The following is a 24,430-nucleotide window of genomic DNA, read 5'->3' as shown; positions in this document are numbered from 1 at the left end:
ACTGTCATCCATCCCCAGGGAAACACGAGGAGAGGCCAGACGAGCATGGATTTATTTCCAGATATTTTACGAGGAAATACAGGTGTGCAGACTAAACACTGACGTTGACCCGCAGATGATGACACACAGTGCCTTGCAAAAGTATTCACCCCTCTTTGGCTTTTTTTCCCAATTTGTTGCATAATAATCTGTAATTTAAATTGATTTTTTTATTTTTAATTTAAGATTTTTGTAGGGGTGGACAGATTATTAGACTGGCTTAATATTTGGGCCAATATTTGGCATTTTGTCAATTATCTGTATTGGTATTTTATCTAAATGATCGCCAATAAAAATAATTAAATAAAAATTGCAAAGAAGGTGTAACCATTGGAGGAATTTTGCTTATTTTAATTAGTTTTATTTAACTTTTTACTTTGTTTGTATTTATTTCTACTTAGTATAATTCTCTATTAAAGCGACTTTAATGAACCACTATTTCTCCCTGAGGATCAATAAAGTATTTCTGATTCTGATAACATTGTAAACAGGATCCCGTCTTTTTTAGGCTCCCAGCTGAAATCGATGCGACTAAAATCGTATCCACTCTGTCTGTTGACGGTATCCTGACTGTGGAAGCTCCAGTTTCCGAAACCTCAGTTCCTGCAGCCATCATCATTCCCATAAAGGTGATCACACCTGGGATGTTTATTTACATTTAAAAGAATAATTTCATTAAGTTTGCACTTACTTTGGCTGATAAGATTAATATGAGTTGGATTTCTGGATCAATAATGTGAAAATGTGGAACGATAGAATTGTTTGCTCAGTCCATTCAGACACTTAAATGCCCCGTCCACACCAATGGTCTGATTGTTTTAAAAATGTCAAGAGTAAAAGCTAGAAATCTTTCATATTTTGACATATATAAGTAACCTAACTTCTCACGTTGACTGTAAAAACAGTTAAAACACAAACTGTGTAATTCAACAGTATAATTAACAGATTAAAACGTGGCTTACCTTCCCTCCACACCTCACAGTCAGCCATGCTTGTTGAAAAAAGGGGCCGTCGCTGTACTGAAGTCCAGTTTAAATGATGTGGAACACTGTGATTGGCTTACAGACATCCAATCAAATAAGTCTTTGCACGTGGGTGGAGTCAAATGAGAGTAACCATAGATCTAGACATCCTAGAAAAGTTATGACCATTGGACTAAATCATACAATTTGTCACAGGCTACAGAAGAACAAAGTGACTTTACACACTCAAAGAAAAATGGTTAAACCAAAATTATGAACATAATAAAATTAAGTACAAATACCAAACTGAAACTTTTTTTATAACAAACTTAAATGTATCAAATGTATCAAAGTCTTTAATGGCACAGCTGAAAACAGGAATCCTTCCTCTGGTGCCTGAAGTAAGCTGATTTAGAAAAAACATCCAGGAGGACAGTAATGTGAATTAATAGAAGTTGAGAATGAGTCACATTTTTTTAATGTACTGGCCTTGTTTTGATAAGTTATGAATATCTATGTTTAGTGAAGTGTCTTTTCAAAATTGAGAAATGTTTTGGTGTGCAGGACGATTTTAATGCTTAGAAGTTGGTGTCTTTTGTAAAGCTGAGGGGAAAAAAAGCACAAAAATGGAAAAAAAATAGGGACTAGGTCAAAAAACAACCCTTCAACTTTGGATTTTCCAGTTTACTTCATGTGCAGAAAGCCAAACAGCAACTCTTCAGCATGGTAGCGAATGTTAAGTTTTCCCCCTCGGCGTTAAAGGATGTGAGGTTTTGTGGATGTTTCCATAAATACCAACAGTAGCCAGTGGTATCGATGGCTCTTAAAACTCTTAAAAAGAAAAAATCTCTGCTAAATGTAAAACCATTCCTTAAAATCAGCTGATTTTCTTCACAAGTTCTGAACAATATCTGCTGATTGCATCCAATTCAACATCTTTCTCGAGAGGACTCGCACGCTGATTCGGAGCCCGAAAACTGAGCGAGCTAACCTTCATCATAACCGCTCATTTCACATCACTGCTGACATTATTTTAAATATTTATGCATGAATGCAGGTGGAGGTGGAGGTGAGTGGAGAAAAACAGGAGGAAGGAGAAGCCCCTGATGCAGAACCAGAAAGCTGCAGAGCACCAGAGGATGAAGCTGTAGAGTCTCAACAAGAGGTCTGTGGCGATCAGGCCGACCCTGGCAGCACCACAGCTGGGCCTCAGAAAGAAGAGAGGAGCGAACAAGAGGAGGAGACCCACGAAAAGCCAGCTGGAGAGACCCACCCTTCAGCGGCTGCAGATGGCGAAAACCCAGACAACCTTCCAGATTTGCCAAAGCAGCACGAAGACCAGGACGCAGAGAAGTCCAAAGAGCCGGAACACAAAGAACCAGCTGCGGATGGAGAGATCCAGGTAATGGCCGGCTCAGGGGAGGCTGCTGAGGAGATCACCCACCCTGAGGAGCCAGAGCCGGGCAAGAGTCCACAGAGCGAGGTCCCGAGCCAGGAGCTGGAGGCTCCCGACATAAAACAAGAAGAAACCGAGTAGAAACACAAATGTGGCCAAAGTCTTGCACACATCACATCATGACAAAACACTGAAACAGCCTGCATAGCTTGCACTTCTACACATGCATTAGATGTAATAGCAACATGTAACCATGCTGTCTTTGGAGCTCCAATAAAGCAATAGCATGTAAAAATGATAAATGGTGTTAGTGTTACTCATTATTTCTACATGCTCTAACTGTTTTAAGTCTTTCAAAAACACGGAAAGCAGGTAAGGAGCATGTTTAGAAGAAATGACCCCAAATTAGCAAGAAATTACGTAAAAGTACAAGAAAAGTATATGAACATTAGCCTGGTCTTGTGCAGTCTGTCTCGTCCATTTGGTCCTGTTTTGTCTTGTTTGCCTTGTTTGTCAAATGTATTTAACAGTCGTGTGAAAATAGGTGTGTATTGTGTATCGACACTGTGTAAATCTGTAAAAACACAAATTAAAATCAATAAGTGGAAAAAAGCGAAAGTTAAAAAAAGATGGAAACTGACCTGAAAAAAATAACCTATCAGAAATTTAAATAATTCTGTAAAATAATTCTAAATTTATTATTAGAATAATTCTAAGTGTAGTTCTTTAGGAATTATTTCCCTGGCTATTTAATTTTTTCATGCAATTTGCTCGACATTTCTTGCCAAGCTGCTCATTGCCTTTTTTCCGATGTCTTTGAAAGAAATCAAACCAATATGCTCAGGGTTCAAGGGTTTAACCCCTTAAAACCTGAGCAAATAGGTTTGCCTTTTTTTAAAGCTTGGGTAGAAAGCAATGAGCATCTTGAAAAGAAATGGCCCCAAAATTAGCAGGAAATTACCTAAAATAGAAAAAAAAGAAAACCAAGAAAATAGGAAGAAAAATCCCAATATGTTTACATTTTTGTAGCATAATCTTAAATGTATGTATATGATATTTATACTCATAACATTTAAGGATGAAAATTGTATAATTTGCCTCTTTTTTCAAACTTATCTCAGGTCATTTTCTTGTCACCTTTTATTCATTCCCTGTAATTTGAGGAATATTTCTTGGCAAGTTCCTCGTTGCAGTTTTCGAAAGAAGTCAAAACCAATTGGCTTATGTTTTAGTGGTTAAATAGGTTGTCAAAGGCATTTCAACACAATACAAGAAAACTGACGTAAATCCAAGTTTCAAAGTGTTAACTTCCTCTCAATCTATGAACGAATGTGTGAATTTGCAACCGCTCATGAAAGATAATAATCACATTTGCAAACACCTCTGAAAACACGTGAGGGCGACATTTAAAAAGTGATTAATTATCATGCTGTTTCTGCTAACAAGTTTCGACATTAACCAGGTGCTATAAGTTTACACAGCTGTGCATTAGTCAATTCAACATGAGTAACTCTGCCAATAATGCTGTTGCCATGGCAGCGCGAGTCCATCTAATACCAATAAATACAACAGTTTATGTGAGCTGGCACGTCTCACAAAGCGCCGCCTTTGCTTTCGGACGCCTTTTTGTTGTTTCCACAGCGTGACTCCAGTTTGGAAACTTTTTCAAAACTGATCATCCCTCTTGATTCCAGCACACAGAGAAGATTACATTATTTTGCATCACACAAGATGCAAAGGAACTGCCCCATTTTTTTTTTTTTGTTGTTGTTGCACTTGCATACAAAAGCTCTGGCAATGCTGCCTCCGTGCATTCTGCCCATTTTGCAACACACAGCGGTGCCAATCTTACCCAGCACTAAGCCCTCTGCTAATCTGCTGCCCAATTCCTTCTGTTATCCAACAATAACACCACAGGCTCCCTGGATCCCTGGTACCAGGCCAGTGAGTGGCACGGTTCTCAATAAAAGACACAGATGTTAAGACACACCGGGAGATTGGCTGGACATTTTTATTGCATCAGCCAATACAAAGACGTCGACGGCAAAGAGGGAAAGGAACAAACGTCTTTGGCAAACAAGTCAGTCCGCCCGCTCCAACAATCATGCAGCCATCTTCCTGAATGCTCAGATAGAAAAAGAAAAAAATGCAAACCATATTGCAAAACCTGCAACACTTTAGATTATTATTTATAATGAATTACTGATGTATATTTACACTTTGGTAGAATACAGTATTAATGCACACAATTCACCCTCTAATGAAGCCTAAAAAGGTAACTCGCTCTCGTTTCTTGTCAGTTTAAGTGACATTCATTAACTCAAAAAGAAAAACAACTGGAGGACTGAAGGCACTCAAGTAAATAAAGGCACATTTGTCTTTTTTTAACCAAAGATATCACATATATTTGATGACACGTCTGCTCCGCTAAATTAACTGCATGTTAATATAAATACAAATATAAATGTGTTTCACATACAGATTTATATTAACTTACTGGTTATTGAGAATGCTATAAATTATAATGTGTGGCCCAACAGCTCTTGCGTAACCTTAGGATGCACCCACATGTAGCATTAAAGCTGCACAAGACAAGTTAACTCACGGAGGGCTCCACAAACTCCACAAAAAAGTTTGGACATTTGTGATCTTTAAATTTAAAGTTCATTTCTGCAGTTCTGAACTCACATATGTAATAAAATGTCTATTTGTTTATGTACTGCAGTGCACCTGTGCACTTAAGAGGTATAATGGCAGGTTTACATATTTTAGTCAACTATAACTATCAAATTAAACGATGTTTTGCTGCCTTTTCATATTTTCTAGTTATCCGTTAGCTAGAAAAATGCTGAGAAATTAATTCACTGTGCTGTTCTAAGACTACCCCCAAAATCATGGATTAAAAAGGTAATGACGAACCTGGAAAGAAATGTTTTACAAACTGCAAGAAAGTAGTAGGTTTAGATCTTTTTTTTTTAAAGCAAGGGAGAACTGTGGAGGGGAAATAGAAAAAAAACCTAGGGGAGAATTATGTTTAAAATTATTACAGAATTATATTTTTTAGCACTTTTTTGAGATTATTTATGTTTTTTTTAAATTATTTTATACATGTATAACATGTGTTTTTCATTAATTTTCAGGTAATGTTCTTATCCCTTTGACTTATTTCTTGAACATCTTTCGATCATTTATTTTTTTGTTTTTTTGCATTGCCCTCTTTCCGTGATTTGAAAAAAAGTCAAGCTTTGCTTGGGCTTGAAAGGGTTAAGGTAGAATATTTTCTTGCATGTTATCCAATGCATGAGTTGATATGAACACTTTTTATATGTCATTGTGATAACAACACTCTGTTTTGTTTTTATTGCTCCTAAAGTTGCAGACATACGCTTTAGTGATGATCAGATCTCCAAGCGCTTAAAACACGTATATGAATTTAAACCGGATTATGTAAACTGCAAATATTCTACTTGGAGAAAAAAGGTGGCGAAGTGTTGTTTCTGTGCTCTCCGGCCGCACTTTACCCCTTCATGTAATTTTAATACAAGAGAAGCAAAAACTAAAGCTCCCAGCAATGCTGAAACTGAGCATCACTTCATGTTTATCAAACCAGCTGCTCTGTAATCAATTTTTTAGTAAAATACACCAAAGGGAGTGAAAATAAACATCTTCATTTTCGAGTTCTTCTGGACCTTTGTGTTTTGTGTTTACTTTTAATGAAAGCGAAATAATAACCGGGCAAATCTATGGCAGCTCTGTGGGTAGTGACAGGAGCCTCTTCACTATTCTGCTTGCATACATAACTTTTCCTTGTGCAGTTTTAATAGAGTGCTGCAGGAATGAGTCCTAAAACCCAGAAATGAGTTATCATTTTAGCACCCACTGTTCCCTCGTCTCAAAGTCATTGGGTTTTTTTTTGAATGGGTTTTTGGGTAGATGCCTGGAATTGGGTCTGTTGTTAACACAAGCTTTAGAGACTCTCGCTTTTTTTTCCTACAACATGAAATACATCAGCAGGGCGTCGTAGTGAGAGGAAAAGTTGGACTGATTACCCAGGGCCCCAGTGGCACAAAACCAATGAAAAGTTTGGTTTTGTTTGCAAGTTTTTATTTCTGAAGAAATAGTGCCATAAATAAATGAAAACTGGCTCAATAAAACTTTTGAAAGACTGAACTTTGTATAAGAAAATAGCAGAAGCTCTCTGGGGCTCCTGGCACCCCTAAACCCATTCGAAACCTGAGAAAATTGGTTTGACTTCTTTTAAAAATATGGGTAGAAAGCAAACTTGACATGAAATGGCCCAAAATTGGCAGGAAATTAGTAAAAAAAAACCAACAAAAAAACAAAAAGGGCAACAAGAAAATGACCTGAAAATATAACAAGTAAAAAAAAAAATCAACCAAGAAAATTAAAAAAATTTACCTAAAAAAGGAACCCCCCCCCCACACACACACACATTATTTTAAATATATGTAAATAGAAAATATACACATAATTTTCTGAATATTTTAGGCCAAGAATCTCAAAACTTTCCTCATAATTTTCTTGTTTTTACTAATTTCCTGCAATATGAGGGACATTTCTTGCCAGGTTTTGTTTAGGTTTCAGGGGTTTAATAGCTTGTGAAAGGCATTTTAACACTAGAAAACTGATGTTGATCCAGGTTTTAAAGAGTTAAAGGTACAAAATGGTTTAGTCCATGCCTCACCAGGATTTTTCCCTAAACTAAGCTACAACTGTGTGAGTTACTTCTTATGCTGGTCGTATCTTCCCCTGAAAAAGGGATATAGGGGCTCCAAAAAAATAAATCAAGCTGACGTTGCGGAAATAAATAAATAAATAAAAAATTAAAAAGTGTGTGAGAGAGAATCATAAAAGTATTGTTCATTTGTGAAGATGATCTTGCTGAACAAAAGTATCATAAACTTTTGTTTGTCATGGAGATAATTTTCTGCAATAATAGAGAATCCAATGGAAAAATCCCATTATCTATTTGTCGAGGGAACCAGGATGATGCTAACTTCCAGGTCGGCCTACAATAAAAAACAACATCCCTGCTGCACCCAAACATCAAACTCTATTTCCGCGGCATATTTTACACATTTTCACTCCAGGTGTCTCATAACATGAAGCTGAAGGCCACACATGTCATATCAAACATGATTGTGCAGGATGGTTTATGTTAGTGAGGCTGTGGGGGGGTTAGACCATCGGGGGCTCTTGGGGTTTAGGGGGCTCCAGCTCCTCTGCGTCTCCACCCTGGCAGCCCTCGTTGCTGAAGAGGTAATATGGAGGCGTCTGCCGAGCTTCGATGATGAGGACGCCCTCGGGGGACAAGGAGGCGAAAACGGTCAGAGGGTCCACATCTATCGGGATCCTGAAGAAACAGAGGAGAGAAGGGCTGAGAGAGAGTATATGCAGGGTTCATGCATATTTTTACTATTAAATTTCCATGACTTTTCCGAGACTTTTAATGACCGTATTATCAAGCCATTTTCATTATAAATTTTAAAGGAACATAAAGGCTATTTTTCATTTCTTGAACATTTTTTTTCTTTTACGAATGTGTCCATTTTTTCCCCACAATTTTTGGGTGATTTTTAACAAAAAAATAGGCAGTTTGTTTGCTTTCTTTTTTTTTTTTAAAAATTTTTTTTTTTGAAAAAGGCTTTTTTTTTTCAAAATTTTTAACATTTTTTTTCTTTAAATTGTATTGGTAATGTTAAAGAAAAAATAAATTAAAATAAATGTTTAAAATAAATTGATGATTTTTACAGCAAAAAAATACAATTTTGTTCCTTTAAACATTTTTGGCAATTTTTATAGAGAAACATGTTGGTGATTTTTTTGCTTTAATTTTTTTTGTGATTTTGTTCTTATTTTAAAATTTTGGGAAATTAAAAAAGGTGATTTTATTTATTTATTTATTTTTTAATTTTTTTTTTTTTAAAAAACATGCCATAGATTTGGAAGGCATGTTTTCTTTAAAAATCACCAACAATTCACAGCCAGAAACTGTAAAAACAGAATGATCATTGTTTTGTTTTTTTATTTTCAGATGGTCCTTGAACACATCATGTTATACTATACAGGTTTATGAAACTAAATTCCATGACTTTTCCAAAACTTTCAGAATACATTTAATTTTTCCAGGCCTGGAAATTACTATCTACAAATGCAATGACTCATCTAGGTTTTTCATAACCCTATGAACCCTGTATATGTTTTTTTCTGCGAGGACAGAAGTTTAGATGTTAAGAGTAGCAAAAGTTTACTTGGTGAAAAGTTTGTCAGTTGCTGTGTGCGTGCAGCATATTTAAAAGCAAAAAGAGTGGGAGGAACAAAATAAGGAGAGCGGTGAGGAGAAACAGCCGAGAGAAACGGTTCACTTCCTTCTTGGAGGTCATGCAAAACTGTGACATCTTCTTCCATAAGTGCTGCTGTGCAAACATTGTTAAATGCTGGGATTTTTTTTATTAACACAATCCCCATAAACAGCCTGCAGTCGGATGATCTTAGCACCGCGTGTATAGGAGAGAAAAAAAAGAGAGACTTGGCTCATGATTTTGACTGTTAATAAAAAATGTTCACCCCGTCCTCCTTGGCTGTAGCACTCATTTTAGACTCACAAAACTATCTCGCACATGGGAGATGAAGTGAAAGCCATCAGGAGTTTTCATTAAAAATCCTCCAGCTCTGCGGCAGGGATAGAAAACACACAGCTGATCCAGGTGTGAGGTAAAAAACGAAACCGGATTCTAATTAATGAAAGTGTCTGTCTGCAGGAGTTTAACACCTGTAAATTTCCGTCGCTGTATACTTTCCTAATCTGCTGTTCTCATCTGTCATATAGGCAACGACTAATTTAGTGTCTAGCTTCTTCTTCTTTTTGCCTCCTCACTTCACGTTTTGACACTTCTCGTGCTGAAAATGTTATATTTTCCACAGCAGAGCGAGATAATTGGCTTCCAAAACTTGCAGGAAGATAAAGTGTTGATGGAAAATCAGCCAGAGCTGCTGAGTTTTACTTCCATTAAACTATAAATCCCCTTTAGGAACAATTGTAATTAATGATGTTACAGTGTTAAGCTTTGGGTTAATTTCAAGTTTCAAAATAAAACACGTCACTTTGGAATGAACGTCCTCCAAAACCTGGTGCAGAGGAAAAACACGCAGAGCGATCCAAGCAAACTCTGCTCTCGTCCGGACAGCGAGGCCAAATATGGGTATGGTAGGTGTTCTGAGCGAGCAGCCAAGTGTCTCTGAGAGTTAATATAAACATCAGGCTGCCCCGCTCAGACGAGGAGGCTGCGAGTTTACCCTCCATTTAATTAGAGAGGACCCTCCACTGGCTTCCCACTCCACTGAGAAAAACGAGTCAGCAGGGACTGAAAACTTCAGCACGCAGAAGCCGACGGACACGGAGATCAACTCAGGTCTGTTTGTGTGACCAACCTGCAGACCCAAGTTCACAACGAAGACTCAAATGTAGGGATGCAATGGATGTAATTTTATTTAGACAGATGCAATAAAACATTAACCTTATATTAAAAAAGGAGAGAAGCATTTTACTAGGTTTTAGCAAAGTTGCAATTTTATTTGCTTTTTTTTGTTGTCCCTGGGCTGGTAGGTGAAACAATAAATTAATGACAGAATTTGATGTAAATAGAGTGAAAAACACCAGGTCATGAAATTTTACAAACATTATCATCCCCATATCCCACCCCACACAGAGTTTTCTGCAAAAAAAGCAAGTTTTCATATTAAATCTTTTCTTATCGGCAGACACGGACATGTTTCTGTCTTCCTCAGAAGAGTCACGTGATGTTGTGACGCGTCCTGTCAGCTGCTTCATACCTGTCTGGTTTCATGTAAATGGGGGAGTTATAAAAATATAGTTTTCATGAATGTTGAAATTAGCTTTAGGAACCAAAAGTGTTTTTTTTGTACCAGTTTGTTTATTTCTGCTGTGCAGATGGGCATTTTAACATGCGGGTCTTTGGGGATTTACTCGCACTTGAGGAACTGCAGTTTTTGGCACTTTGTGTTGGCTTCATTTTTCAGCCCCAGAGGTTGCTGCTTGGAAAAACTTAAATAATGATGATGATGATAGAGGAAAAGTTAACAAATCATAAAAGTTATTAAAATTCATCCCATGGGGATCATTAATGTGTGTACGCTACCAGATTTCATTTCAATTTATTTAAGAGTTTACCCAGCAGGCGGGGAACGTTCCCACAACATCGGCTAACGGCACCTACAAATTACAAAAATGTTTTAAAGAAAACATTTTAAGGATGTTTATCATTTATTTTGTATTTTTATTTATATTATTATAATGTCCCTATAAGGTTAAATGCTGACTAAGATGTAATGTTATAACTGCGATATTCTGGGGATGTTTTGGTGATGTTGAGAGGTGATAGATGATTATAAAACGTTCCCACAATGTTAAATCAGAACAAATGGAGAATGTTTTTAAAGCAACATGCAGGACATGTTACTGAGGCCTGAGATTACAGAACATTTTTGTAAAAATGTATGGAAATGTAATGTAATGTGATATGTTAACAAAAAAACCCAACATTTTTTGATGTTTCCTTAACTTAAGAAGTTCTGGAGACTAAAATAAAACATGCTGCTGAAAACATTACTAAAACTTTGCATTGGTGGTAATGAGTCATTCTCAGAATGTTTTTAGAACCAAAATTTGTTAGCTGGGACGCCATTTCACTCAAAACCACTAATGCCATCCTCATGCTGGTGCTGGAGGAAAAGTCAGGGGAACACAAAGGTCTGCAGGATTCACCCTCAGCTGATCACGAGTGTCTGTGTAAAATTTTATGGTGATTCATTCATTTGTTGTCAAGTTATTTCAGTCTGGACCAAAGTGGTGGCCTGACTGTCTAACCGTGGAGCCACATCACGGCTGACGATAACTTTCAATGTTCAGTGTCATATATACTGGGTCAAACTAAAAACAAATCTAAAACAAGTGTGTGTACGCCAGCATCAATGCTGAACATTAACTACTCTAACCACACTCACACACACACACTTACACACACGTTTTGGTGTCAGTCCCACAACTACTTCCTTCACAAGTCAATTGCTGCGAAGCAAAGTTGTCCCGTCTGACAAAGTCAAATCACTCAGCCAGCCCATTACGTAGGACGCAGGCAGAAGCCTTATCAGTCCAGCTCGGGGAGTTTATTTACCTCTGGCAGGAGCACATTTTATCTCACACATTGATTTTGTACAGCTGCCAAAACACTTCCAATATGCTTATTCCCTGCAGAGACGCTGAGGCAGAGAGACACAAGACAGTAAGACCTGAGAGGCTGAGAGCTACCTTTGCCCTTAAAATGATTTAACAGCAACAAATCTGGTTAATAACTGACATATTTCTCACTTGTTTAACAGCAAAATCCACCTTTGCACCGTGTTGTCCTGTTTACATCATCGATAAAGTCTGCAATCAGCTGGTACCGACTGGGACCGACAGCCATTCCTCTACCAAGCCTTCTTCTGGCTAATGTCCGGTCACTGGAGAATAAAGTGGATGAGATGCTAAATTGAGGCTAAATCAGCAACGGGAAATCAGAGACTGCTCTGTGCACATCTTCACAGAGACATAGTTAACCCCTAACAGCCCGGGTCAAGCCGTTGCTCTGGAGGGGTGGACTTTGTCGGGAACCATGAGGACACAAGACTCTGATGCAAATTCAAAAAATGCACTGCAGGAACTGAATGACGCCATCAGCAGCAACATGCCCGAGCAACCGGATGGAGTCTTCATAGCAGCTGCTGTTTTTAATCAACTCATCCTTCAACTCCAAAGATATAGCTGCATTAAGGACAAATTAAATTTCGTTTTTTAAACTGCCTTCTACCTTCCTTCTTCCCTCTACTGAAAATACAGAGAGGCATGTCCTTACTCTTCAACATGACAAAATCCCGCTTCTGTTTATCTAAACGGTCCGCTACTCTCACTTTAAACATTTTGAACAGCTGCTTCAAACTCGTATCAGTGTCGAGTGGACAAACAAACAGCCGTCACTGTCAAAAACAGCCCTCGCTAACGCTACAACCCTGCAGCAGGCACTACAGGGAAAAGGACCGCTCAAACGTCTCCGTCGACTCTTCATACTGTAACTCATCCAAGCCAAACAGGCCGCAGAACTTTCCACAACCTGCCCGGCTCTCCGCCTTTAATTGGGCAGCGGGAAGACATCAAACGGCAGCGCTAATCGCTGGTGCGAATCGCCGTCTCGCTGGCGCGTCACTCCAGTTCTGCTAATTTCCTGTTGGCTAATTAGTAAGCAGTTGTGCTAGCCCCGCTCTGCTCATATCACAATCCTTTTAATTGGAAAGCCCTCAGATGAGGCCTGTGCTCCTCGGCTGAGCAAAACCTAAAACCAACGACAGACTGAATATAGGGTGGGGGGCTCGGGGGGGGGGGGGGTCATATATAAATAACTGACCTCGATCCCCAAATCCTCCGCTTATATGAAACAGACAGATAGCACAGATTAGTCACAGTGTGAGTTTGAATAGCTGAGAATGTAGTTTTAACTGCAGCTCTGCTACTTTTTCATTCTTCGTTTCGCACAGCAATAATAATAGCAATAAACCAAACTTGTATTCAGGGGAGCAAAAATCTAATATTTCCTCTTAATACAGTAGAGGAGTCGTATAAAGAAGCATAAAATGGAAATATTTCATAAACCTCTGCCCTGTGTACTGTGCCATTCTTAGCAGTAAACACACACACACACACACACACACACACACACCATCATGTGAATAAGAGGAGCACTGATATTTATCGTTTTTCCATTTCGACTGTGTCACCGGACTGGACTGTTTAATTATAGCGCACTGTCAGTCGTGTACATGTTAATACACAGCAAAGTTAATAGAACTTCTCCAAACAATTGTTACATAAACCATTACTTTTTAAAAGATTTTTATTTACAAAAGGAAGCAAAAAAAGGAAGGAATTAAAGTGATTAAAGGGCAATATTGCAAAAATAAAGTTTTAAAATCAAGAAAACTCATAATTTATCTCGCTCTCTGTAGCTGTGGTTCCCTGATTGTGCTTTTATTATGAAAACATGTCTACTTGTTTCTCTTGAAATATGATACTATGCAGTATATCACAAGAAAAAAAAAACAATATTAAGAAAAATCCGTTTTTCTGCATAGCAGAGTTTATTTTTATTATTTTTTATTTTTTAAATCACCCCTTACTCCTACTGACGCCTTGTGGGTTTCCTTGACCCTGAGGTTGGAAATCAGTGCTGTATATCATGACTATATGGTTTTTTTTTGGCGTAAAGAAATAGTTTACTACTGGCGAAATGGCCTTTTAATGAAACTAGGATGACTATGCAACAGAAAGATGCAAATATTTTTGAAATTGGTGCTACAAGACAGAGAAAACAGAGAAAAAGTACATTTTTGCTTGAGAGGTAGAAAACCTACAACTACCAGAATGCACTTCACCGCATCAGACTTACAAATGCTCCTGCTAGGGTGACATAACGCTAACTCGAACATATGAAACAGTGGCGGCCAGCTAGTAACAAACAATCTAGTATTACAGTTAAACAGTATGCAAAAATGTTTCTAAAAACATTTAAGGCGCGAAATATGCAACACAGTAACAAAATCTCGGTTTATATCAGATCAGCTTAGTTTTACAGTTTGATGTGTGTTTTTTCCGCCTCCGTTTCTAACTGTGCAGGAAGCAGTGAGGTGCACGCTTCTTCTTCACAAACTCTCTCAATATCTGCTGAAATTGGCACTAAAATGTGATTTTTTAAATTCAGTCAGCACTTTGTGGTTTTACTGTTTTTATCAGATTTTGGTCCGAGTTTGAGTTTTGAGATTTTGGTCTCTTGATCTGCTTTTATCCTCTTTGTGTGCATGCTGGAAGGAAATGTGGCGTGTAATATGAAAACGCCAAAGTACAGCCTGTACTTTCAGCAATAACCTCGAGAGCCAGCGAAACTCCACCAGGTGACGTGTTTTGCGTGAGTTTCTCTGGGGGCGGGGGGATATCTAACCCTTTGTGTCCATAATGTGCAGAAAACAAAAAAGTATGTGCAGCTATAATCTCTGCGATCCAGAGTTTATACTCACTGAATCTTCTTTGTGAAATTCTTTGTCACTATGCCTCCTTCTTCCTGCTTCTCTTCGTGTTTTCCTGTTGGAAAGAAACATCAGAAAATGAGTGAGAGAATGGAAAGAAACCTTAAATAACCTCATATATGAGGGTTCAAGGTTTTGCAATAGTTTAGTGACGCCATGCATCATAAATAAGTGTCCTTGTCCCCTCGGACAGTGATTATATATATGGGCCATTTCATGACTCTTTAAACCTCTAAATGCATCAATGCTTGATTTCTTTCACAAGTCAATAAGAAACTGAAGAAATGACCCATATTTCAATAAAAAGTACAAGAATGACTGGAAAATGGCAACAAATAAAAAAAAACAACAACAAAAACTATAAAATAAAAGTAAAAATAGCAACAACAACCCAGAAATGACCAGGAAAAATGCTTTAACGACTAAAAAAATGACCCAAAACTCAATAAAAAGTCCAAGAAAAATCACCTAAAAAAAAACAAAAGAAAAAAAAATAAAAAAAAAAACAACAACAAAGAAATGACCTAAGAAAAACCACCAAGAAATTCTAGTAATTTTGAAAGTTTTAAATATGTAATTATGATAATTACACAGTTTTTCCCAGCTTTATTCTTTCTCCCCTCGCCTTTTTAATTTTTTTAATTCTCTAAATCTAGTACTCCGTGTTTTTGAAAGAAATTGCACCACTTTGCTCGGGTTCAAAGGTTTAAATACAGAGAAAAAAAGCATCTGAAAGCAGCATAAGTAAAGTGATGTGACTCCAGGTTTTAAACGGTTAACCACGATCATGAAAATAACAACCCCACCCCCGACCATGTGCAGGAGGTCTGTTTTCAGGGGGCTAAAAAGCTGGCGATGACACGGCGATGAAACGCGTGTTATTTGGCGCACACAGTTTGGCTTCACGGCCGCAGCAGTGCTGCGCTGCGGGGGCCTCTGCTGTGACGCTGAAATAATGAAACACCTTTTTTTTCGGTCTCTTTCTTCCAGGAATGATCCTCCTGCAGAAAACACTCAGCACATGTAGGTATGAAGTTGTGGAGAACAGCTGAGCCCCCCCGGCCTCCACCTTCTCCTCCTCGCTCTGTTTATGGCCGTCGTATCTCTCGGGCCTGCTCGCAGCTGCTGTGGGGCTGTTAAATATCACTGCAGCCGCCGCCAGCAGCAGCGCGGCCCGCTCCACCCCTCGACCCCCGTCTGCACTCCGGGCTCCGGGCCTATACCCCCACAGTGACGCCTCTGCCAGAGCGCGAGGGCGGGATAAAACTCCAGAGAGAAGTGAGCTAAGATCACCGGTGAAGTCAGAACATTATTATTTAAACCTCGCCAACGCTTTAAACCGGTCCCATTTCATAAATAATGGAGGTTTGGTCAGAGCGTGTCCTTGTTTTTAACTCTCTTACGACAGAGAAATTCCAGAAGCTCGATGTAACGCTCATGATACTGAATGTTCTGGGAGGAGAGATGACGGACGGGACATTTACGTCATGCATGAAAGGTTTTTCACAAGTATCAGAGACGCTGGAGCTTTCTGATACTCCTGCAGCTGTGTCACCGCAGGACAAACTCTGTTTTTCCTTCTTTTCTGTGTGAAGCCACGATTACTGTAAAATTTTAATTAATAACCGAGGCAGCAAACTAAAATCCTCTTCAGCAGGTAGCAAACACATCCAAAGAACTTCTATAAAACCTTTATTTGTCAAAATGTGTCGCCACACTCGGCCAGTAAAAAGGACTCAGATCAAAGAATAATCATCACTTATTATGCAGTTTGTTAGATTTTTTTAAGCTGCATTAATCAATATTTTTACATACAAACAATAGATAAAATGTGTAATATCAAACGATGTTAAATTTATAGAAAACTAGAAGGGGAGAGCTCGATCAAAGCCAAATGCCCTGTCAACAAAAGTAAAAAGTTCTCAGTGTATCAATGCGCTGTGACTGAAATACGTTTCTATATATAATGGCTTTATCCTTGGCCAATGCCACACCTCGGCCAAGTCGTTTTTCTGTGATCGTGCTGACAAACAGACCAGCAAACCAAACTGAAAACATAACCACCTTGGTGGAGGTAATAATCAATAAGAGGGCATTTACGCGGCAACGGTACTAAACTTTTCATGACCTTTCGTTCACACGACAACGGCGCTCTGGGGGCCTAAAAATGCAAACTTTTGAAACCTGGTTTCAGAGTGAAATCTTTTGAAAACCTTCTGTCGCCGTGTACACTGGATCATGTGAGACAGTGACGTCACGGCCGCACTCTGCACATTCATTGTCATATAAATAATGAGATGGACCTCAGAGGAGGCTATTTGGATGCTGCTTTATGCACTCTGGCAGCTTATTTTCATCCAAAGTAAAACTAAATCCCAAAGTGAATCAGTTTATTTTAAAGTGACTTGGAAAAAGGTCGGCGGGTCAGCCGTCTATCTGAACAACAGGCCGTAAGTGGAGTATCACTGCCTTATATACACCTCATCTGTTCGTGTCGTCTTCCTATGTAACAATTTTAATCTGTGCTGTCCATGCTATATAAACAAATTAATGAAATACGTCCAAAAATATTTAATTTATACTGCTTTTAGATAAGTGCTGTGTCACTACAGGGACTGGATGGATTGGATTTTTGATCCTATGTGAGTTTAGCGTCACTGTAGATTTAAGGAGGACACATCCCAAAAATATGAAGAACATTTGTATTTGGCCCCCAATATAAACATCAAAGTAGCTGAGCACTTATTTTGGAAAAACGGACATTTACACCATGAAATGGTGAAGAAAATAAATCATCAGAACGCAGGAAACTCAGTGTTTGATGCGCAGATTTTCCGTCTCCCCCAAAATTGAAAGAAAATCTTGACCCCTTCAGTCTGGTTTAACTCAGTTCAGTACAGAAACTAAAACTATAAAAGCGTTATTAATAATGGCAACACAGCTACACATTCATTTTAATTGTTTTAGTTCATTTTGCTTGTACTTTACAATTTTACTTTTAAGAATAATTTAAGGAAATGAGCACTTTTCAGTCAGATTCTGTAACATTTTAATCGTACTTTGAGTGAACTTTATCAGTCAGACACAGAAAAATTGGTTTAATTTTATTTTCAAAAACATGGAGAGAACTCAACGAGCAACTTAACAACACATACCCCAAACAATAGCACAAAATTAGTAAAAAGTTACAAGAAAGTTACCTGAAATAAGCAAAAACTAGTAAAACAAACAAAACAAAACAAGAAAATGACCCAAAAATATATGTGCAGCTCTTTTCTGTAACATAATTGTAAATTTATAATTATACTGAGAACAAATAGACAGTTTTCTAGACATTTTGCCTAGTTTTTTTGATAATTTTCTAATAATTCTCCCCACTTCAAAAAACAAACTGTCAGGTCATTTCCTTTGTTAAGTTGGTCATTGCTTTTTTTCCCACACGTTTTTGAAAGATTTGCTAAGATTTCAAAGGGTTAAAAAGCTTGTGAGAGGCGCCTGAATGCAAAAGAAACCGCTTTCGAGCCGGGTTTTAAAGGGTTACCTCACGGCTCAGATGATGGGTACACTCGGTTCATCAGGAGGATTCAGTCAAACATTTGTTGCTTCATGTACTGAACACCTCCGACATGCATGTATCAGCTCCCCGTCACGCTTTTAGCACGGAGGGTCGAGTCAGCGCGGCGGGCAGGCGGGCCCAACATGGCGCTGATTGAATGACCCAACTGGCATACCAACAATGTGTTTAAAAAAAACTCAGAGCCGGGGGCCCTGCTGTCCTCCGTGCCCTCGGCGGCCCCGGGTATCCCTGGAATTCATCCGAAGCTCGACATCAGGAAGCAATTTCTACCTCTGTGAACATTTCGGATGATAAAATATGAATATGGTGCTTTGTTTGTTTTATGTAATTTAATCCCTGTGTGCGCCGCTGAGATCTGCTGCTTCATCACTGATGGCTGAAACTGGACGGTTTATGAATTTAGAAGAAGAAATGCAGATTTTGTTGTGTGTGATGTTTTCTGATATTTAAAACGATTTTGTTTTTCACCACGAGGAACTGCGCAGATTTTTGTTTAGTAAATATAGATGATGCACAAAGATGAAGTTAGTTATTTACATATTTGGTTGTATACAAAGAAAGTGTCAGTATGGGAGGAACTTTTACTTTGTAAAACCTCAGGGGGATATTTTTATTTAATTATTTTTGGTTCAAATTTTCACTGAACTTTATATAAAAAAAAGTTGCAGGGAACTTTCTGTGTACGATGAAGAAAGTGTCAGTTTTGATTAAACGTTCGCTAAAGGTATTTAAACAAAGTTTTGTGTTGAAATTTGTTATATTTATAAATTCTAAATTTGACAGAAATATTTTCATTTTTATTTTAAATGCATATCAGTTCCAAATATCAGTTATCGGTCTCATTAAGTACTAATAATCGGTTTTGGCCCTGAAAAAACGAAATTAATCGACCCCTACTACATATGAAACATTTAGATTCGCTCGTTATCTGGAGAAATCATCGAAGAAGAGAAAACAAGCTCTTTATCAGGATAAACTGTGGATTTGTACATTTTATTTTTCAGTGTAAAAGTTATTTTTTGCAAGGATATTAGTCATATATTATTCTGGTAGTTCACTTATTTTATGTATCTTTTTTTTGGATGATGATGATATCTGTAAAACCGGAAGATGACACACGTGTTGTCTTGTGATGGTGTCCTCTAATACAGGACGGGACAGAGTCTCCCCTTCCCTGGTTTTTGCATCTGATTTTATTTATAAAATTTTTCAAACCTGTAAAGCACCTTTTGTTACTTTTATTAGAGCACTTACATTAAAAAAATATTTATACATGCTTTTGGGTTTTACCTGGTGTTCTCTTGTTTTTTTAATTTTATACAGCATTTATTTTTACCTACAAAGGTCTCGTGGCGCCCTCCCCTGCCAACGTTAGTAAACTTGACAGAGAAAATTTAGATTTTTAATTTAAATTTTTTGGAATTTAAATTTAATTTCATGTTTTTAAAAATGTATCTTTATTATTTATCTTTACACATATTTTTAAATTCTTCTTAATTCTTTTAACAGTCACGAATCATGCCAACGCTTTACCTAAAAATATGAGGAGGAAAGTGTGAGACACGAGGAAACCCTTATTTATTTTTCTAATTTTTAAATAATTCTAAATTTTCTATTTATTCTTTTATTCCTTTTATCATTATTTTTTAAAAATTTTAATTCCCTTGTTATCAACACAATCCGGCTGCTCTTACTTACGTCTCCAGCCCCTTAAGCCCCTCTTAGCAAACTTGTGTGATGTTTTCTGCCCACTTATACCCCCTAATTTATTAGTTTTTAAGGAGATTTCAACAAGTGCATAACGTTTTAACGCTTGTGCCTGTGCCCTCAGAGCATCCTTTTAGACTGCTGCACTTTTAGCTTTAACTAACTAACTAACTAACTAACCAAACCTCTTAGCCCCATAATCAGTGACTGAGCCTGACCGTTACACCAGCAGGACTGCAGACCCAGCACGAGGACCGCTGGGTAAAATCCTGTTTCTAGAACGTTCTCTCTGGCGTTTAATGGCAGCGAGCGGCTTGTCTTATTGTAAACAGAGACTGTTGTCACGGGCCTTGCCTTAAATCTAAATCGAGCTCATGGGCGACTGAGGGAGTGATTCTAGAGGAATCTGAAACAGGTGTCCCGGGCTTGAGGATCTGCCTGCCAACATGCAACTCCCAGTCCCCGAAATCTGTTCAGCTCTTCCACATCAAGACTCATTAATGCCGAGAGCATGTTACAGCAGCGAGGCTCTTTGTGCTGCTTCAGATCTGCTGCCACAGTGACAGAGCTCGTGTTTCTGAGCCAGGTCAGAGTCCTGAGAGACTCTCTGTAAGGTGTTCTGCTTTACTTTGCTTCATTCAGACTCTAGATTTGGCTCGACCGCTGATCGTTTTTGCACGTATGGATTACTGAACAGGCCGACCGTGTGCAGGGGTCAGAGGTCCCCCTCGCCTTCACCTTCAAACTGTCACTCAAATTAACATATCCCCAGCAGCAAGCCTCAAAATGACTAAAAGGACACACAAAATGATGACGAAGAGACACAAGACCACACAGTGATACAAAGAAAATGCAGAGACACAAAATAACTACAAACAGAGGCAAAACAACCGCAGACACGAAATAATTTAAAAAAACCCTACAAACGTAGGTTTGTAAAGACACAAAGACACATATGAACCACAAAGAGACATAAAACAACCAAAAAAGACAGAGACAAAAGTAAAACAAAAAAAACAAAACCACAAAAGTCACAAAATAACCAAAAAAAATCCACAAAGACACCAAACTACCATCAAGAGACACAAAACAACAAAAGATTTCAGCAAAACGACACAAAACAAACATAAAGAGGCACAAAATGACAACAAAAGGACAAAAAAAGACACAAAACTAACAGACACAACACTACCGTAAAGAGACATGAAACAACAAAAAAGCCAAAAATGCAAACCACCCCCCTAAAAAAAAACAAAAACATAAAAGTCAAAAATGGCACAAGACACAAAACAAGCATAAAGAGACAAAAACAAAAAGACAAAAAAAGCGACAAAAACACAAAAGGACCAAAAAAGACACAAAAATTACTGCAGTGAGACATAAAATGACAGAGACAAAAAATGCTCTAAAAAACAAAACAAAAACACATGAAACGACCACATAAAAGAAACATACCACAAAATAACCCAAAACAACAACAAAAAGAAACAAAATGCTTTCAAAAATACAAGGAATTACTACAAAAAGACACAAAATTATCATAAAAAACACAACAACCACAAACAGACGAATTATCAACCAGAAAACAACACGACATGGACTCAAAAACACACCTCGACTACAAAGAGACACAAAACAACAACAACAGTAAAGTCTGTGTTGTTTGTTTTTACGAACGCACCTAGACACAACCTTTATATTCTCATACGATGGTTGTCGAGTTTGTCTAAATGTAATTACCTGATGAAGAGACAAAAACAGAAAAAATACATAGTTGAGGGGCTAAAAAGGTCAAATTCCCTCAGTGAAATTTCATCCTGCCAAAAAAAGGTCTGACCAGCCACCGAAAATCTCTGTGAAAATACACTGTGACCGTTTATTTTGATTTTCTTTGAACTTTTATATAAAAAATGTAGGCCTTAAATGCAGTTTAATTCATTTACCACACAGCCGGAGACACATTTCTGCTCGAAAAAACAATAAAATGATTTTCATCTCAGTGTTTTTCTCCAGAAAGTCATATTCAACTGCAGAAGACACCTTTAAAAATAATATACCATGTCATATTTCTCAGCATTTATACTGAGGGCTTGACCTCAGTGTCCTCAGTGGCAGCTAAGGCCCTGCAAAATAGTGTTTTTCTCAAACAGGTGACACTTTTTCCCACTTTATTTTGTTTATATTCCGTGTAATATGTTTTCTATTAAATATGCCTTAAAGTAAGCTAATGTTTCATCCTGACTGTGTATTTGAGCGATTAAATCCCCACTTTAAAGGCACTCTGGCAGCATTTGCTGTGTTTGCTCTATAAATAAACTGAACGGATGGTTGTCACAGCGGTTTTCATGCAGAGGCCCACATCTCACACTTTATAGAGTCCTAGAAAAGGAAATAAAAGTGGTTAAATTTGGCTTAACTCACCTGAAACTTCTACAAATCCGTCTCTCGTTTTCACGTTTAATTCCTCCGGTTTGAAGCTGTGGACGTTCACGCAAACTTTCCAGGGCTCCCCCCCGGTGGTGGTGGGGGAGCTCCGGGAGGAGGGCTCCCCGTACCTGCTGGTGTAGAGCGCGGGGCCTCCCGCAGACTGGCGCGAGGGGAAACCTGTGCGTAAACCGGTGCCGAAGGGCGAGGGGCTGAGGCGCGTGCTGAGCCGGCCCGGCCGCGCCCAGCCCGGCCAGTCCATCGACAGCTCGTCCGGGAAAGGAGGCATCCCAAAGTCATCGTCCATAAACCGAGAGGCGAGCTGCTCCCTGAACGGAGACTGATCTCTGAACGGCGACTCTCCAAACGGATCCCGGGGAAACCTCTGCCGGTTTCCCATCGTGTAGAAGTCTCCCTCTGCCATGTCCAAAAAAGTTCAAAACCAGTTCAAATTCTGCTTTTTGTCCAAAACAACCCGAAAACTTTTCCTTTGTATAAAAAAAACCGTCTTAAATCTACGTGTGGTCAAACTATCGCTTTTGGATTTTACGCATCACCGTTACGCAACACGCTGATCCAGCAACAAACCGTGAAGTAGTACTCTGCTTTTCCTAAAAAAGTGAATCCCTGCTGGCTGTGGGTTTTATACTGAGCGGTGATTCCCCAAACGATGAGTCTGCACAGGGCAAGTGTCGAGAAAGTGCTGGGAGGATCCGGAGAGCGCGCGCACTGCAAAAAGTATCATCTAAGAAGTCAAACAAGAGTCTTTAAAACTTAAAAACCAAAGACAGCAAGATTAAAAAACAACGTATTTGGGGAAAAAAATCATCCGTTTCAGCTGTTTTAATTGTCAAAAATCATGTTTACGCTTAAATCAAGATGAACTGATTTGCTAATGTGGATATTTTTTGCAGCGCAGGCGCAACAGCTGACCGGAGACCAGCCCCCCCTTTGACCAAATGAAGTTAGCGAGCACATGTCGCTCAGGCCGAGCTGGAGCTGCCTCCTCCCGGTGACTCACCGGCTCTTTAATAGAAAATCACGCAGAGCTTCAGGTCAAACTCGCTGAGGTCACAGCACAGATTAAACAAAACAGCTAAGAAGTCAACATCGTGAAGGCTGCGTGTGCTGAGGGGACACATCCTGTTAATTATTAAGATATGCTTAAAATACCCCTCCCAAATTTATTGATAAAACAAATATAGGTAAAAGAATCTGCTGTGCTACAACAGGCAACCATGCACCACTGCTAAAGGTTCAGTGTGTAAGATTTAGGGGGATTCAGTGGCATGTAGTGGTTTAAGATTGCAGATTGTAACCAGGTGAAACTTCTCCTGGTTAGAAATATTTTAGAGTTAATTGTTCAGGAAGTTTTTTTTCTGGGAGCCAAATTTGCGGCAGAGGTGTCTTCTTCTCTAAACCAGTAAAAATGCTACAAATTAGTTTTACGCTAAAAAAATCAGCGTTTCTCCAATGCTGTCTGACATGTTGCAGATGGGCCGCCAGCCCAGAACCTGCTAATGCGTGCTCACCTTTTTCTGATCACTTTAACTCACTTTATTTGTTATTTTGTCTTTTTTTCACTGGGAACCGAATTATCCACCCAGGTTTCTTCCTCTCCAAACAAATGGAATCAGTGAAATAAAAAATTAGAAGAAAAAACAAAAAATAAGAAAAAGTTACAAAAATAAGAAGGTTTCCTTACAAAGGCAGAAAAAAAATTACAAATGCATAAAAAAAAATCTGTAATTTTTTAAAAACACATAATTGTAATTACAGAGTTTTGGACATTTTTTCCTATTTTTAAAAAAAAAAAAAATTCCAAAGCGACTAAGTCTTTGCAGTTTGTGGAACAGTTTTGCTCATTACCCTTTTTTCCATGTTTTCAAAAGAAATCAAATCAATTTGTTCAGATTTTTCAGATTGAGGGTCTGAACACAACAGCACAAGGGAAGTAATGTTAAGGTTTTCACTAGGCTACGTATTGATGGGAACTATTTTAACACCAATAATAAGACTTCACTTCAGTCAGGACCGTTCGTTTGAAGGTACCATGGGGGGGCATGTTCGGCCACGATGCCCCCACGTCTCCATGGCTACAGCCTTTTACTGCAGTAAATAAATAAATAGCGTTTACATCCGTTTTCAGAACATAAAACAAGACGATTTTTA

At 38.4% G+C, this 24,430-nt stretch overlaps 1 protein-coding gene across 1 annotated transcript; it reads right to left on the bottom strand.

The window, feature by feature from the left end:
* Positions 1 to 7,306: 7,306 nt before the first annotated feature.
* Positions 7,307 to 22,892, bottom strand: hspb8 (heat shock protein b8). The gene is made up of 3 exons (XM_042487482.1): positions 22,256 to 22,892; positions 14,542 to 14,605; positions 7,307 to 7,771 (listed from the first exon to the last, which is right to left on the bottom strand). The coding sequence occupies exons 1-3, from the start codon at positions 22,680 to 22,682 to the stop codon at positions 7,597 to 7,599; spliced, it is 666 nt and encodes a 221-aa protein (XP_042343416.1). The 5' UTR covers positions 22,683 to 22,892; the 3' UTR covers positions 7,307 to 7,596.
* Positions 22,893 to 24,430: the final 1,538 nt, after the last annotated feature.

The sequence above is a fragment of the Plectropomus leopardus genome, chromosome 6 (assembly GCF_008729295.1).
Source record: "Plectropomus leopardus isolate mb chromosome 6, YSFRI_Pleo_2.0, whole genome shotgun sequence".
NCBI lineage: Eukaryota > Metazoa > Chordata > Actinopteri > Perciformes > Serranidae > Plectropomus > Plectropomus leopardus.
Note: the sequence above shows the minus strand (reverse complement) of the source record. Positions and strands in the feature narration are given on the sequence as shown.